The sequence below is a fragment of the Elgaria multicarinata genome, chromosome 11, assembly GCF_023053635.1.
Source record: "Elgaria multicarinata webbii isolate HBS135686 ecotype San Diego chromosome 11, rElgMul1.1.pri, whole genome shotgun sequence".
Taxonomy (NCBI): domain Eukaryota; kingdom Metazoa; phylum Chordata; class Lepidosauria; order Squamata; family Anguidae; genus Elgaria; species Elgaria multicarinata.
This window is the reverse complement of record NC_086181.1, coordinates 43,618,311-43,630,994: the sequence shown is the minus strand read 5'-3', so window position 1 is coordinate 43,630,994 and position 12,684 is coordinate 43,618,311. Positions and strand designations below refer to the sequence as shown.

Below are 12,684 nucleotides of genomic sequence, written 5' to 3'. Positions count from 1 at the left end.
TCATAGAATAGCAGAGTTGGAAGGGGCCTATAAGGCCATGGAGTCCAACCCCCCTGCTCAGTGCAGGAATCCACCCTAAAGCAGACCTGACAGATGGTTGTCCAGCTGCCTCTTGAAGGCCTCTACCAAAGACCACTTTGTCCAGTTTAATCCATCCATCCATCCATGGATTTTAATTGTGAACTGCCCAGAGAGCCTTGGCTGTTGGGCAGTATAAATATGTAAATAATAATAATGATGATGATTATGGATTCAGTAGACCATGGACTGGTTTCCAGGAGAGCTCCCTAGCAGTCTTTGACAGTGCTCTCCGTGCAGAAGACTAGTCCTTGGAAGGTACTCCCTGCCAAGAAAGCAATGGCTCACAGGCCCTTCATTTTTATCCTTCCCTCCCACGTTGCCCCCTTCGTCCACCCCAGTTCAACAGCTTCGAGCAGCTCTGCATCAACTTCACGAACGAGAAGCTGCAGCAGTTCTTCAACCACCACATGTTCGTGCTGGAGCAAGAAGAGTACAAGAAGGAGGGCATCGAGTGGGTCTTCATCGACTTCGGCATGGACCTGCAGGCCTGCATTGACCTCATCGAGAAGGTGCGTGGTTCTCTTCCCTTCTTTTATGCCTCGTCTAGGGCAACAGCTTCCTGGAGTGTACAGGTCTGCCAGTGTGTGGGTAGACCATCTGGGATTATGTAAAGCAAGGGTGGGGAACCTTCGGCCCGTGGGCCAAATGCAGCCCACGAGAGTTCCCCATGTGGCCCGCCCGCTCCTTCCCAAAATTTATGTACATGAAATCCCAGTTTGCGCAGCCACAGTGCCCCTCTCTCAGGCTGCCAGCGGTGTTCCCGAGGAATGCCGCTACTCAAGGACTAGGTGACATCTCGCCTCCTCTTCCACAGCCAATGGGCATCATGTCCATCCTGGAAGAGGAGTGCATGTTCCCGAAAGCTTCCGACATGACCTTCAAGGCCAAACTGTACGACAACCACCTGGGCAAGTCGGCCAACTTTGCGAAACCACGGAACATCAAAGGCAAACCAGAGGCCCACTTCGCCCTGATGCATTACGCCGGCACGGTGGACTACAACATCAATGGCTGGCTGCAGAAGAACAAGGACCCCCTCAACGAGACGGTGGTGGGGCTCTACCAGAAATCAGCCCTCAAACTCCTGGCAAACCTTTTCGCCAACTATGCCGGAGCAGACGCACGTAAGCGAGGGAGTGGAAGGAGAGGGCGGGCGGGAGCCTTGCCTCTCTGATTGTAATTCTATGAACTCCAGTGCAGTCCATGAGCTGGCGGGCAGAGCCCAAAAGCGTCAGCTTTGTTCTGGATGGGCTTGCACTCCCTCTGAAAGATCAGGTTCGTAGCTTTGGGGTACTCTTAGATCCATCTCTGTCGCTGGAGGCTCAAGTGGCCACGGCGGCTCAGAGTGCCTTTTACCAGCTTCGTCTGGTTCGCCAACTACGGCCTCTCCTGGACAGGGATAGCTTGGCCACGGTGGTACAGGCATTGGTAACCTCAAGATTGGATTACTGCAACACACTCTATGTGGGGCTGCCCTTGAAGCTGCCCCTTTCCAGCATGTAACTCCTCTGCTGAGGGAACTGCACTGGCTGTCTATTCGCTACTGGGCCAGGTTTAAGGTACTGGTGTACAAAGCCCTAAACCAGCGGTCCCCAACCTTTTTGGCACCAGGGACCGGTTTCGTGGAAAACAATTTTTCCATGGACTGCGGGAGGGGGGCGTTTAAGGGGATGGTTTTGGGAAGCCCCCCCACTCCAGCATCCTGGCTTCGCGTCGCTATTTTTTTATATATAAATAAACCCTGACCCAGCCTTCCCCAATATGACGGCCTCTGGATGTGTTGGACTACAATTCCCATCATCCTTGGTCCTGCTGGCTGGGGTGATGGGAGTTGTAGTCCGGCACAACTGGAGGGTGCCTTGTTGGGGATGGCTGTTCTGACCTATTACTCAGTCCCCATCTCTCATAGAATCATAGAATAGCAGAGTTGGAAGGGGCCTATAAGGCCATCAAGTCCAACCCCCTGCTCAATGTTCGTTCTCTCTCTCTCTCTCTCTCTCTCCCTTGTACCTACCCAATAGCTGTTGAAAAGGGAAAAGGTGGTCATAAGAAGAAAGGGTCGTCCTTCCAGACCGTATCTGCTTTGCACAGGGTAAGGGGACTCCAAGGATTGTTTGGGAGTGGGAGACACCTGCCCACATAGGGGGCTGCCCTTGGCTGTCACTGACATGGCTGTGAAGCCCTTTGGCCGCCCCCCGCTCCTTCCTCCGAGGGCCACGCCACTTCCGCTCACGCCCTCCGCCAGTCTCAGTCCCAGAACAGAAGGAGCGTCCTGGCCACAACAAGCCGTGGACACCGTTTCCCCGAGAGACGCTCGTCCTGTCACTTGCCCTTCCAGAAATGGGGCATCAAGAATGAGTGGGGGGGGACAGCTGTCCGAGGTCAGAGGCAGGGCTTTTCATGAACGGCCTCTCTGCCGCCCCTCTGGAACATGGCTCCTGTCCCCCAAGCTTCCCGATGGCAGAGACCCCTGAAACGTTTCACAATTAGGACCAAGGGAATTACTGGACCTTCTTTCTCCCACGAAGTCATTTCTCTGCCTTCTTCCTCCTCTTCGTCCGTTTTGGTTTCCGGCATCCTTTCCACACTCACCCACCTCACTTGTTCTCCTGCTTTCTCATTCGGTCAAATGTCCATTTCTCCTTTTCTCTGTCTACTTCCTTTTCTTCCTTCCCTGTTCACCCATCTATCCGCCCAGCAGTGGAGGCCGGTGGGAATGCACTCCAGGGTTCAAAACTCTGAAAGAGCTCTCCAAGGGCCGACGTCAGTGGGGCGGGGAATCCGCTCCGGGTTTCAGCCAGAACCAGTCAGAACTCTAAAGGAACTCCTCAAGGCGCTTGGATTGCTCCTTTAGAGGTCAAGCTGGTTCTGGCTGAAACCCGGAGCGGATTCCCCGCCCCACTGACATCGGATCCACCAACCTCCACAGCCTACACAATTCCATCCCTTTCGGTCCAGCCAGCTCCGTTTCCCTGTTCCCACCTGCCTCGACCCACCTGCTCACCCTTCCTCCTCTCCCCTAGGAAAACCTGAACAAGCTGATGACCAACCTGCGCTCCACCCACCCGCACTTTGTGCGTTGCATCATCCCCAACGAAACCAAGTCTCCAGGTGAGGTCCCGGGCTATTGACTCGTGCCTTGGGCACCTTTTGCCATCTTTCTACGAAACGGGAGAAAATTTGGAACCTGTGCCTCCTTCCTTAACATCGCTGGTCAAAAGGACTGTAGGAATCTGAGGGAAAAAAACCCCAACAACCTTCTAATCGCAGCCTGGTCAGAATTCAAGGCTAGAAGGACCATTAATGCCAATTGGCACCACCAGGACAGGAACTTGGGGCACAGGTCTGGGGCCCAAAGGATTCCCAAATGACATGGGCAATGTCTCCTTTCTACTTTTGTCTTGCCACTGTTAATACAGTGATATAATCCCTTATATCTCTATACCAGACTTTCCCAGTCTGGTGCCCTCCCTGGTTCCCATGGCCCTGCTGGCCAGGGGATGATGGGTGTTGTAGTGAAACACGTTTGGATGGAAGCCAGGCTGGGAAAGCCTGCTTTATTCCCTTCTTGTACCTCTGTGATAACGACCAATCTCCCTTTCACACACATCTTCTTCCGCTCCTTCTCTCCTGCCTTCTCCCCCAGGTGTGATGGACAACCCCTTGGTCATGCACCAGCTGCGCTGTAACGGAGTCCTGGAGGGGATCCGGATCTGCCGGAAGGGATTCCCCAACCGGATCCTCTACGGGGATTTCAGGCAAAGGTGGGCTTCTCCCTCAATTGATGGGGGTGCATGTGATGATGCTTCAGGGGAGCTCATAAGGTTGTCAGGCAAGGCTGTGGGGAAGCCCCCCCTCCCCAGCGTCATGGGACACAGTTTTAAGGCAATCATTTGCACAGCAGCTGGATGACAGGGGTTTCATTTACTCTGCTCAAAAATAAGTGTAACTCCTGCCCCATTTTTGCATACATTTATCAGCAATACTACAAGTGAGAAGGATCTTGGAATCGTTGTCGATCACAAGCTGAATATGAGCCAACAGTGTGATGTGGCTGCAAAGAAAGCAAATGCTAGTTTGGGCTGCAATAATAGAAGTAGAGCTTCCAAATTGTACGAGGTACTGGTTCCCCTCTATTCGGCCCTGGTTAGGCCTTATCTTGAGTATTGTGTCCAGTTCTGGGCTCTACACTTTAAGGAGGATGCAGAGAAGATGGACGGGGTTCAGAGGAGGGCAATGAGGATGATCAGGGGTCTGGAAACAAAGCCCTATGAGGAGAGACTGAAAGAACTGGGCAGGTTTAGCCGGAGAAGAGAAGATTGAGGGGAGACATGACAGCACTCTTCAAGTACTTGAACGGTTGTCACAAAGAGGAGGGCCAGGATCTCTTCTCGATCCTCCCAGAGTGCAGGACACGGAATAACAGGCTCAAGTTCCAGGAAGCTAGATTCTGGCTGGACATCAGGAAAGAATTCCTGACTGTTAGAGCAGTATGACAATGAAACCAATGACCTAGGGAGGTTGTGGGCTCTCCTACCCTAGAGGCATTCAAGAGGCAGCTGGACAGCTGTCTGTCAGGGATGCTTTGAGGTGGATCCCTGCATGGAGCAGGGGGTTGGACTGGATGGCCTTAGAGGTGCCTTCCAACTCTACTATTTTATGATTCTATATTCTTGGCATCACTTATTCCTTGGATGGCCACAGCAAGGAATAAGGCACTATGGAGAAGACAGAAGTCCTAGACTGTATCCTCCTGGCTATTCCTACCCAACCACCTTCTATACTTCTGGGATTCCACCAGGTGTGGGAGCACATCTCTCCAAGCTTATCTTCTTATTCACAAGGACTAGAAACTTGGTTTTAAAAGAAGAGCGAGAACGAGAGAGAGAAAGCAAGCTTAGAATGCCAGGGTCCCACATCCTGTGCCACAATGCCATCACGCAATATACACAGCCTTGGGCTTTGGTGGGGGCAGCAGCCAGCGTTAAGAGCGAAGGCATGGCGAAGGGAAGCTGTCGGAAATAGCTCATGCCCTTACCTTTCTCGATCCCAGGTACCGCATCTTGAACCCGGCCGCCATCCCCGAGGGCCAGTTCATCGACAGCAGGAAGGGGGCCGAAAAGCTGTTAACCTCCCTAGATATCGACCACAGCCAGTATAAATTCGGACATACCAAGGTGAGGGGAGGCCGGGGTGGGGTGGGGAGGGTAGAACGAGCAACCCTTCCCGGAAAAGGGTGACAGTCGCCATTTCCCTCACTAGTTCTTCTCACTTTGGGCACTAGGGGGCGCAAGTACCTTTTAAAAATATTGTCTTTCTTCCTGTTGTGCAGGTGTTCTTCAAGGCTGGTCTCCTAGGGTTGCTGGAGGAGATGAGAGACGAACGGCTCTCCCGGATCATCACCCGGATCCAGGCCCAGTCCCGTGGTGTCCTCGCCAGGATAGAAGTCAGGAAGATCATGGAACGGAAGTAGGTGCCTTCGCGGATGCTCCAGCATTCGTGGGTGTAAAGGCAGAAGCTCTTCTCCAAAAATGCCGTCGTCTGAATGCCATATTGGTCTCCCATAAGGAGCAGGGCCTTTTCGGTGGTAGCTCCGGAGAGCTCTTCTGTAGGCTGTTCGTTTGGCCAACCCCCCTGTGGTTTCTGCTGGGGTTTTATTATATATTTCAGACGTCATTCAACTTTTACCCAAGCTCCTTAACTATTCTGTATATTAACTCCATTCAGTTTTTCCGCTGTTTCCTTTGGCGTTTCCCTAATTGTGTCCTTCGGTGAGCAGAGTTATCGGCTGCATTTGTCGCGGCCTGGAGGCGTCCTCCAAGGCCCCTCTGCCTTGGCAGCCGCCCAGTTTTTAAAGGAGGGAAAGAGTCTGATTCAGAATTAAGGCAGTTTCATCCATCCTGAGATTTTGCCAGCACGTACTACCTACCAAGTCTATCTGCACAGTCTTAATGGCTAGAAACCTTATGAAAGGTGAGATGCTTGAGAAGCTGAGTTCTGCATTTCCAACATCAAATTCCCTTAAAAAGAAGGAGAAGAAGGTTATTGTACAGTTGGAAAAGGCACAGAAAGAGGCAACTGAAAGATCAAGGGTCTGGAGCAACTCCCCTCAGAGGGAAGTTTAAAACATCGCTGGGTCTGTTTAGCTTGGGGGGAAAAGACGAGACAGTGGAGACATGACAGAGATATACAAAATTATGCATGGTGTGGGGAAAGTGGACAGGGAGACATTTTTCTATGACCTGGGGTCACCCCGTGAAGTTCATCAGTGGGGGTTAAACTATGGAATCTGCTAGCACAATTTGACGGCCACCAACATGACGACTTTAAAAGAGGCTTGGACAAATTCATGGAGGACAAGGCTATCAGTGGCTACCAGCCAGAGAGGACTTTCAGATGGGGGGGGTGGAATCACGTTTCCTTACCGTGGCTCTGCTTCCGGGTTCTCTTCCGCATTTGAAATGAGCAGAATTACACGGCGAAGAGAGCAGTGACCATGTGGCCCATGCAATTCAATGGAACAGCGCCCTCTAGTGGGAATTTTATAGCGTGAACATCCGTGAGTCACAAGCTCATTTAAAGAAGCCCCAAATGGCTATGTATCAGTGGCAGTATACCTACAGATACCAATTGCTGGGAAAGATAAGCTGTTACACTCAAGTCACACTTATGGCTTCCCAGATGGCTTTATAAGGGGATTGGACAAATTCCTGGAGAAGAAGATTATCAGTGGCTACTAGTCCTGATGCCTATGTGCGGTAGCAGATAGTATCAGAGTACCAGTATCAGAGGCAGTAGGCCTACGTACACCAGTTCTGGGGAACATGGATGGGAAGGTGCGTGTTCAGAGGAGGGCAACCAGGATGATCAGGGGTCTGGAAACAAAGCCCTATGAAGAGAGACTGAAAGAACTGGGCATGTTTAGCCTGGAGAAGAGAAGATGGAGGGGAGATATGATAGCACTCTTTAGATACTTAAAAGGCTGTCACACAGAGGAGAGCCAGGATCTCTTCTCGATCCTCCCAGAGTGCAGGACACGGAATAACGGGCTCAAGTTAAAGGAAGCCAGATTCCAGCTGGACATCAGGAAAAACTTCCTGACTGTTAGAGCAGCACGACAACGGAACCAGTGACTTAGGGAGGTTGTGGGCTCTCCCACACTAGAGGCCTTCAAGAGGCAGCTGGACACCCATTTTTCAGGGATGCTTTAGGGTGGATTCCTGCATTGAGCAGCGGGGGTTGGACTCGATGTCTTTGTAGGCCCCTTCCGGCTCTGCTATTCTATGATTCTATGATTCTATTGCACATGTCTTACTTGTGGGTTTCCCACAGGCAGCTTGTTGCGCACTGTGAATGATAAGAGGGATGAGAGGGACCCGTGGTCCGATCCAGCATGGCTCTTTTTACGTTCTTACGTTCTTTGCTTGTTTGGTGCAACTGTGAAATCACAGAATAAATGCAACCATGCTTATAGGGGCTAGTGTGGGTGAACTGTCCTCCCGTTTTCAGGTGGAACTTTTGCTCAACCAAGTAAGATCCTTCACTGACACGTCCTCTATTCTGTACACCAATGTTCTCTTTCGCTTCTCCTCCATTTCCTTTTTGCAGGGAATCGCTGCTCGTGATTCAGTACAACATCCGGTCCTTCATGGTTGTGAAGAACTGGCCTTGGATGAGGCTCTTCTTCAAGATCAAGCCCCTGCTGAAGAGCGCCGAGACCGAGAAGGAGATGTTGGCCATGAAGGAAGAGTTCGCCAAGTTGAAAGAGGCCCTGGAAAAGTCGGAGGCTCGGAGGAAAGAGTTGGAGGAGAAGATGGTCTCCTTACTGCAGGAGAAGAATGACCTGCAGTTGCAAGTCCAGGCAGTAAGTGACAGGGTGCTCTTGGAGTTAGTACAACGGGGTTCAAATTTGGATCATGTCAAGCCTCCCAGAGGCAAGAGGAGTATTGTCCGAGCTTCTCCAAATATGAAAGCACCGAAAGCAAAACAAACTTGAGTGGCTAAAGTCCTGGGTGTCTCCATCTTCCCATATTTTTTAAAAATGTCCTCCTTAGGAGCAAGACAATCTTGCAGATGCTGAAGAACGCTGCGACCAGCTGATCAAGAACAAGATCCAGCTGGAGGCCAAAGTCAAGGAACAGACCGAGCGCCTGGAAGATGAAGAGGAGATGAACGCCGAGCTGACGGCCAAGAAACGGAAGCTGGAGGACGAGTGCTCCGAGCTCAAGAAGGACATTGACGACCTGGAGCTGACCCTGGCGAAGGTGGAGAAAGAGAAGCACGCCACGGAGAACAAGGTAAGGATGGAGAAAGGGAGGCGACGCTGGAGGCGAGCCCCAAATGGCTTTTCTAAGAAGTTCAAAAGGTTTTATTGGATTGGACGAGGATCGGCTGGGTTGGTTGCCCTTGGAAGTGTTAAACCGAGTGGTCACAAAGTTGCTTTGGAAGTCTCCAAAGTTCATTTAGTCAATCTGGCCTGCGGACCGGAGGTTGAACACTCCTGCTATAAACTATGATGTGGCCGTAGGTTAAGAACCTGACAGAGGAGATGGCTGGCCTGGATGAGATCATTGTCAAGCTGACCAAAGAGAAGAAGGCCCTCCAGGAAGCACACCAACAAGCCCTAGATGATCTCCAAGCCGAGGAAGATAAGGTCAACACCCTAACTAAAGCCAAGGTCAAGTTGGAGCAACAGGTGGATGATGTAAGTACACCAGCCCTGGCGCTGGCATGCCGGACGGGCTGTCATTTTAACCGTTTCGCTGGAGAAGCAGCAGGGCCTTGGGCAGCCAAGCAATCTTGCTTGCTCTTTGGGCTAGCACGTTCTTGCTTAGTTTCCAGGCTTGATGCCTTCTTTTCTTCGCCCAACAGCTCGAGGGCTCCTTGGAGCAAGAGAAGAAGATCCGAATGGACCTGGAACGGGCTAAGAGGAAGCTGGAAGGAGACTTGAAGCTGACCCAAGAAAGCATCATGGATCTGGAGAACGACAAGCAACAGCTGGACGAGAAGCTGAAAAAGTAGAGTGCTTCTGCTGTGTTACTCACACACCCATCCCGCGCCCGCTTCCCCCGGTTATGGCGGTGCCTCCCGCCTCCCGCTGCTCCGTGGCCAGATCCAAACAGGTGCTTGTCTTCCCCCCAGGAAAGACTTCGAGCTCAACGCCTTGAACGCCAGAATTGAAGATGAGCAATCCTTGAGCATCCAGCTGCAGAAGAAGCTCAAAGAGCTACAGGTAAAGGGCCAACGGCAGGGATACCTGGGCATTTATATCATCCCCAACGTTAAAATGTGGACCGAAATGAGGTCTAGAACACAGCGTTTTGGGGTGTTGTGTAACTTAGCCTTCGACAACCTGGTGGCCCTCCGCCATGCTGGCTGGGAATGATGGGTGTTGCCATCCAGCACATCTGGAGGGCCACCAGGTTGGCAAAGGCTGGTTTAGCTGGTTCTGATGGGCATTACCTTTCTAGAAGGTTCTGGTGGGCATTACCTTTCTAGAAGGTTCTGATGGGCATTACCTTTCTAGAAGGTTCTGATGGGCATTACCGTTCTAGAAGGTTCTGATGGGCATTACCGTTCTAGAAGGTTCTGATGGGCATTACTGTTCTAGAAGGTTCTGATGGGCAATGCCTTTCTAGAAGGTTCTGATGGGCATTACCGTTCTAGAAGGTTCTGATGGGCATTACCTTTCTAGAAGGTTCTGATGGGCATTACCTTTCTAGAAGGTTCTGATGGGCAATGCCTTTCTAATGGGCATTACCTTACCAGAAACATCTGCTGCTTGCAATTGAGATATTATTAGCCTGGAGATCTCCACACAAGCTTCTTAGGATCTAGATCATCGTCTGGATTTTAGATAGGAAGACGTCAATTTCATTCCTGGAGAGCACTTGTTTTAGACCTTACCAAAGGCACGAATTCTCTCCTTTCCCTCCGGTGCAGGCGCGGATCGAGGAGCTGGAAGAGGAGCTGGAGGCCGAGCGCACGTCCCGGGCCAAGGTGGAGAAGCAGCGCTCCGAGCTGTCCCGGGAGCTGGAGGAGATCAGTGAGCGGCTGGAGGAGGCGGGCGGCGCCACCTCGGTGCAGATCGAGCTGAACAAGAAGCGGGAGGCAGAGTTCCAGAAGATGCGGCGTGACCTGGAGGAGGCCACGCTGCACCACGAGGCCACGGCGGCCACCCTGCGCAAGAAGCACGCCGACTCGGCGGCCGAGCTGGGCGAGCAGATCGACAACCTGCAGCGCGTCAAGCAGAAGCTGGAGAAGGAGAAGAGCGAGTTGAAGTTGGAGCTGGACGACGTCACCTCCAACATGGAGCAGCTGCTGAAAGCCAAGGTGCCCTCTGGGTGGGGGAGGCGGAGCTGTGTTGGGGGCGGAGCAAGGAAGGTGGGAGGAATCGAGATTTGAGGGTGGATCTAAAGTCAGCGGTGGGGTCGACGTTAAGAAGAGCGATCAGGAGGCATTAAAAGAGTGGATTTGGGGAGGGGGAGAAAGGATACAAACTTGGAGTGGGCTTAAAGGTTGGAGGAAGCCCCCTTCATCTCAAAATTAAACGTTCTGTGCCTGGCTGGGTTCTCCTTCTCTTTCTCTCCTTCCTTCCTTCCTTCCTTCCTTCCTTTCTTCCTTCCTTCCTTCCATGGGGCTGTCTAAACACTTGGAAAGCCCCAGGGTGGGTGCGCGGTGACGCAGTGTCAATTATATGATGCAGCAACAATTGTGCTTTCCGCTGAAGCTGCAGGGGGGGAAAGTCGAGGACTTACCCTGACCTTTTTCTCCGGAGCAAGGCGAGGATACACAGGACAAGGTGAAGACAGCCCCTAAGCTTCACTCCAGAGTTGCAGTGGAGTTGTGGCCGGGCGGATGGCAACCCTTGATTGGTTGCTGGACAGGGGACATGACCAGGGCCGGAAACCCGGCACTTTCCCTGCATCATGAAGTTTAGCCGCCGCCCTGCAGCAGCAAAAGCGCAGGGGTTTGGATCACCATGGTGGCAACCTGCCGCCGTAAAGACAACCTCCATCTCTTCCTACTTCTTTGTCTTGTTCTTCTTCTCCTTCCAACTTCCTTCTCGCCTTCGTTTTCTCTTTCCTATGACCATCTAAATATCCGTCGTCTTCCCATTCCATCCTCGTTGGTTTCGTCACCCTCTTCCTCTCATTGCTGAATTTCAGGTCAACCTGGAGAAAATGTGCCGCACCTTTGAAGACCAGATGAACGAGCACCGGGCCAAGTCCGAAGAGACTCAGCGAATGGCCCACGACCTCACCACGCAGCGAGCCAAGCTGCAGACGGAGAATGGTGAGGGAGGGGCTCCTTTCACTCGTTCCTCCCTGCCTACTCATCCATAGGAACATAGGGAGCTGCCTTATACCGAGTCAAATCCTAGGTGCATCTAGCCCAGTATTGTCAACACTGACTGGCAGCAGCTTTAAGAACATAAGAAGTGACCTGATGCTGGATCAGACCGAGGGTCCATCTAGTCCAGCACTCTGTTCACGCAGTAACCAACCAGCCATCAGCCAGGGATGAACAAGCAGGACATGGTGCAACAGCACCCTCCCACCCATGTTCCCCAGCAACTGGTGCACACAGGCTTACTGCCTCGAATACTGGAGGTAGCACACAACCATCAGGGCTAGTAGCCCTTGATAGCCTTTGCCTCCAGGAATTTATCCAACCCTCTTTTAAAACCATCAAAATGGGTGGCCCTCACTACATCTTGTGGTAGTGAGTTCCATAATTTAACTAGGCACTGTGTGAAGAAGTCCTTCCTTTTATCTGACCTGGATCTCTCACCAATCAGCTTTATGGGATGACCCCGGGTTCTAGTATTTTGAGAGAGGGAGAAAAATGCCTCCCCTTCCACATTCTCCACACTAGGCATAATTTTGTACAACTTTATCTTGTCTCCCCTTAGCCTCCTTTTTTTCCAAGCTAAACAATCCCAGTTGATGTAACCTTCCCTCATAGGGGAGATGCTCCTCTATCCTTTCATTCATCCACAGCTATCCTTCCTTCCTTCCTTCCTTCCTTCCTTCCTTCCTTCCTTCCTTCCTTCCATACCCCAGTATTACTATCCTTTCTTCTTTCAAAATAGTTGCCCGTACAGTCTTCAGTCATTTCTAAACTAGAAATAATATTTTAATCCTTCCCCCCAAATCAAATGCATACATAGGCTGAGCCATCCTTCTCGCCTCCAAATCTCCCCAACATGAAAAATGTATTAAAACATCTTCTGACAACCATATTCTATAAAACCCAGTCTACAAGACTTTGTATGGATTTTTGATCGCCCCCATTTCCAGAATTTCTACTGAAGAGAAATCCGTCCACAGGAATAGAGATGGCAGGTAGTCAGTGGAATCCTTTTCTGGGTTGCCATTTTGAGACCTGTAAAAAAACAACCTCTGCCTCTGAAGTAATGGGATCCCTTTGTGGGTTACTCAAAATGGCTGCCATTTTGAGACCCTTAAAAACTTCTGCCTCTGAGGTAATTGGATCCCATTGTGGGTTACTCAAAATGGCTGCCATTTTGAGACCCCTAAAAAAACTCTGCCTCTGAAGTAATGGGATCCCTTTGTGGGTTACTCAAAATGGCTGCCATTT

The 12,684-nt window shown here is 51.4% G+C and overlaps 1 protein-coding gene across 1 annotated transcript in view; it reads left to right on the top strand.

Moving 5' to 3' along the window:
- LOC134406447 (myosin-7) overlaps positions 1–12,684 on the top strand; it is a 33,213-nt gene that overhangs the window by 8,886 nt on the left and 11,643 nt on the right. Inside the window, exons 13-26 of the mRNA XM_063137879.1 lie at positions 420–590; positions 896–1,205; positions 2,103–2,173; positions 3,105–3,192; positions 3,728–3,845; positions 5,135–5,258; positions 5,414–5,550; positions 7,690–7,945; positions 8,136–8,378; positions 8,609–8,785; positions 8,953–9,098; positions 9,223–9,313; positions 10,024–10,413; positions 11,250–11,376. Of these exons, the coding sequence (XP_062993949.1) occupies positions 420–590; positions 896–1,205; positions 2,103–2,173; positions 3,105–3,192; positions 3,728–3,845; positions 5,135–5,258; positions 5,414–5,550; positions 7,690–7,945; positions 8,136–8,378; positions 8,609–8,785; positions 8,953–9,098; positions 9,223–9,313; positions 10,024–10,413; positions 11,250–11,376 (2,449 nt within the window). The remainder of the gene's footprint in view (positions 1–419; positions 591–895; positions 1,206–2,102; positions 2,174–3,104; positions 3,193–3,727; positions 3,846–5,134; positions 5,259–5,413; positions 5,551–7,689; positions 7,946–8,135; positions 8,379–8,608; positions 8,786–8,952; positions 9,099–9,222; positions 9,314–10,023; positions 10,414–11,249; positions 11,377–12,684) is intronic.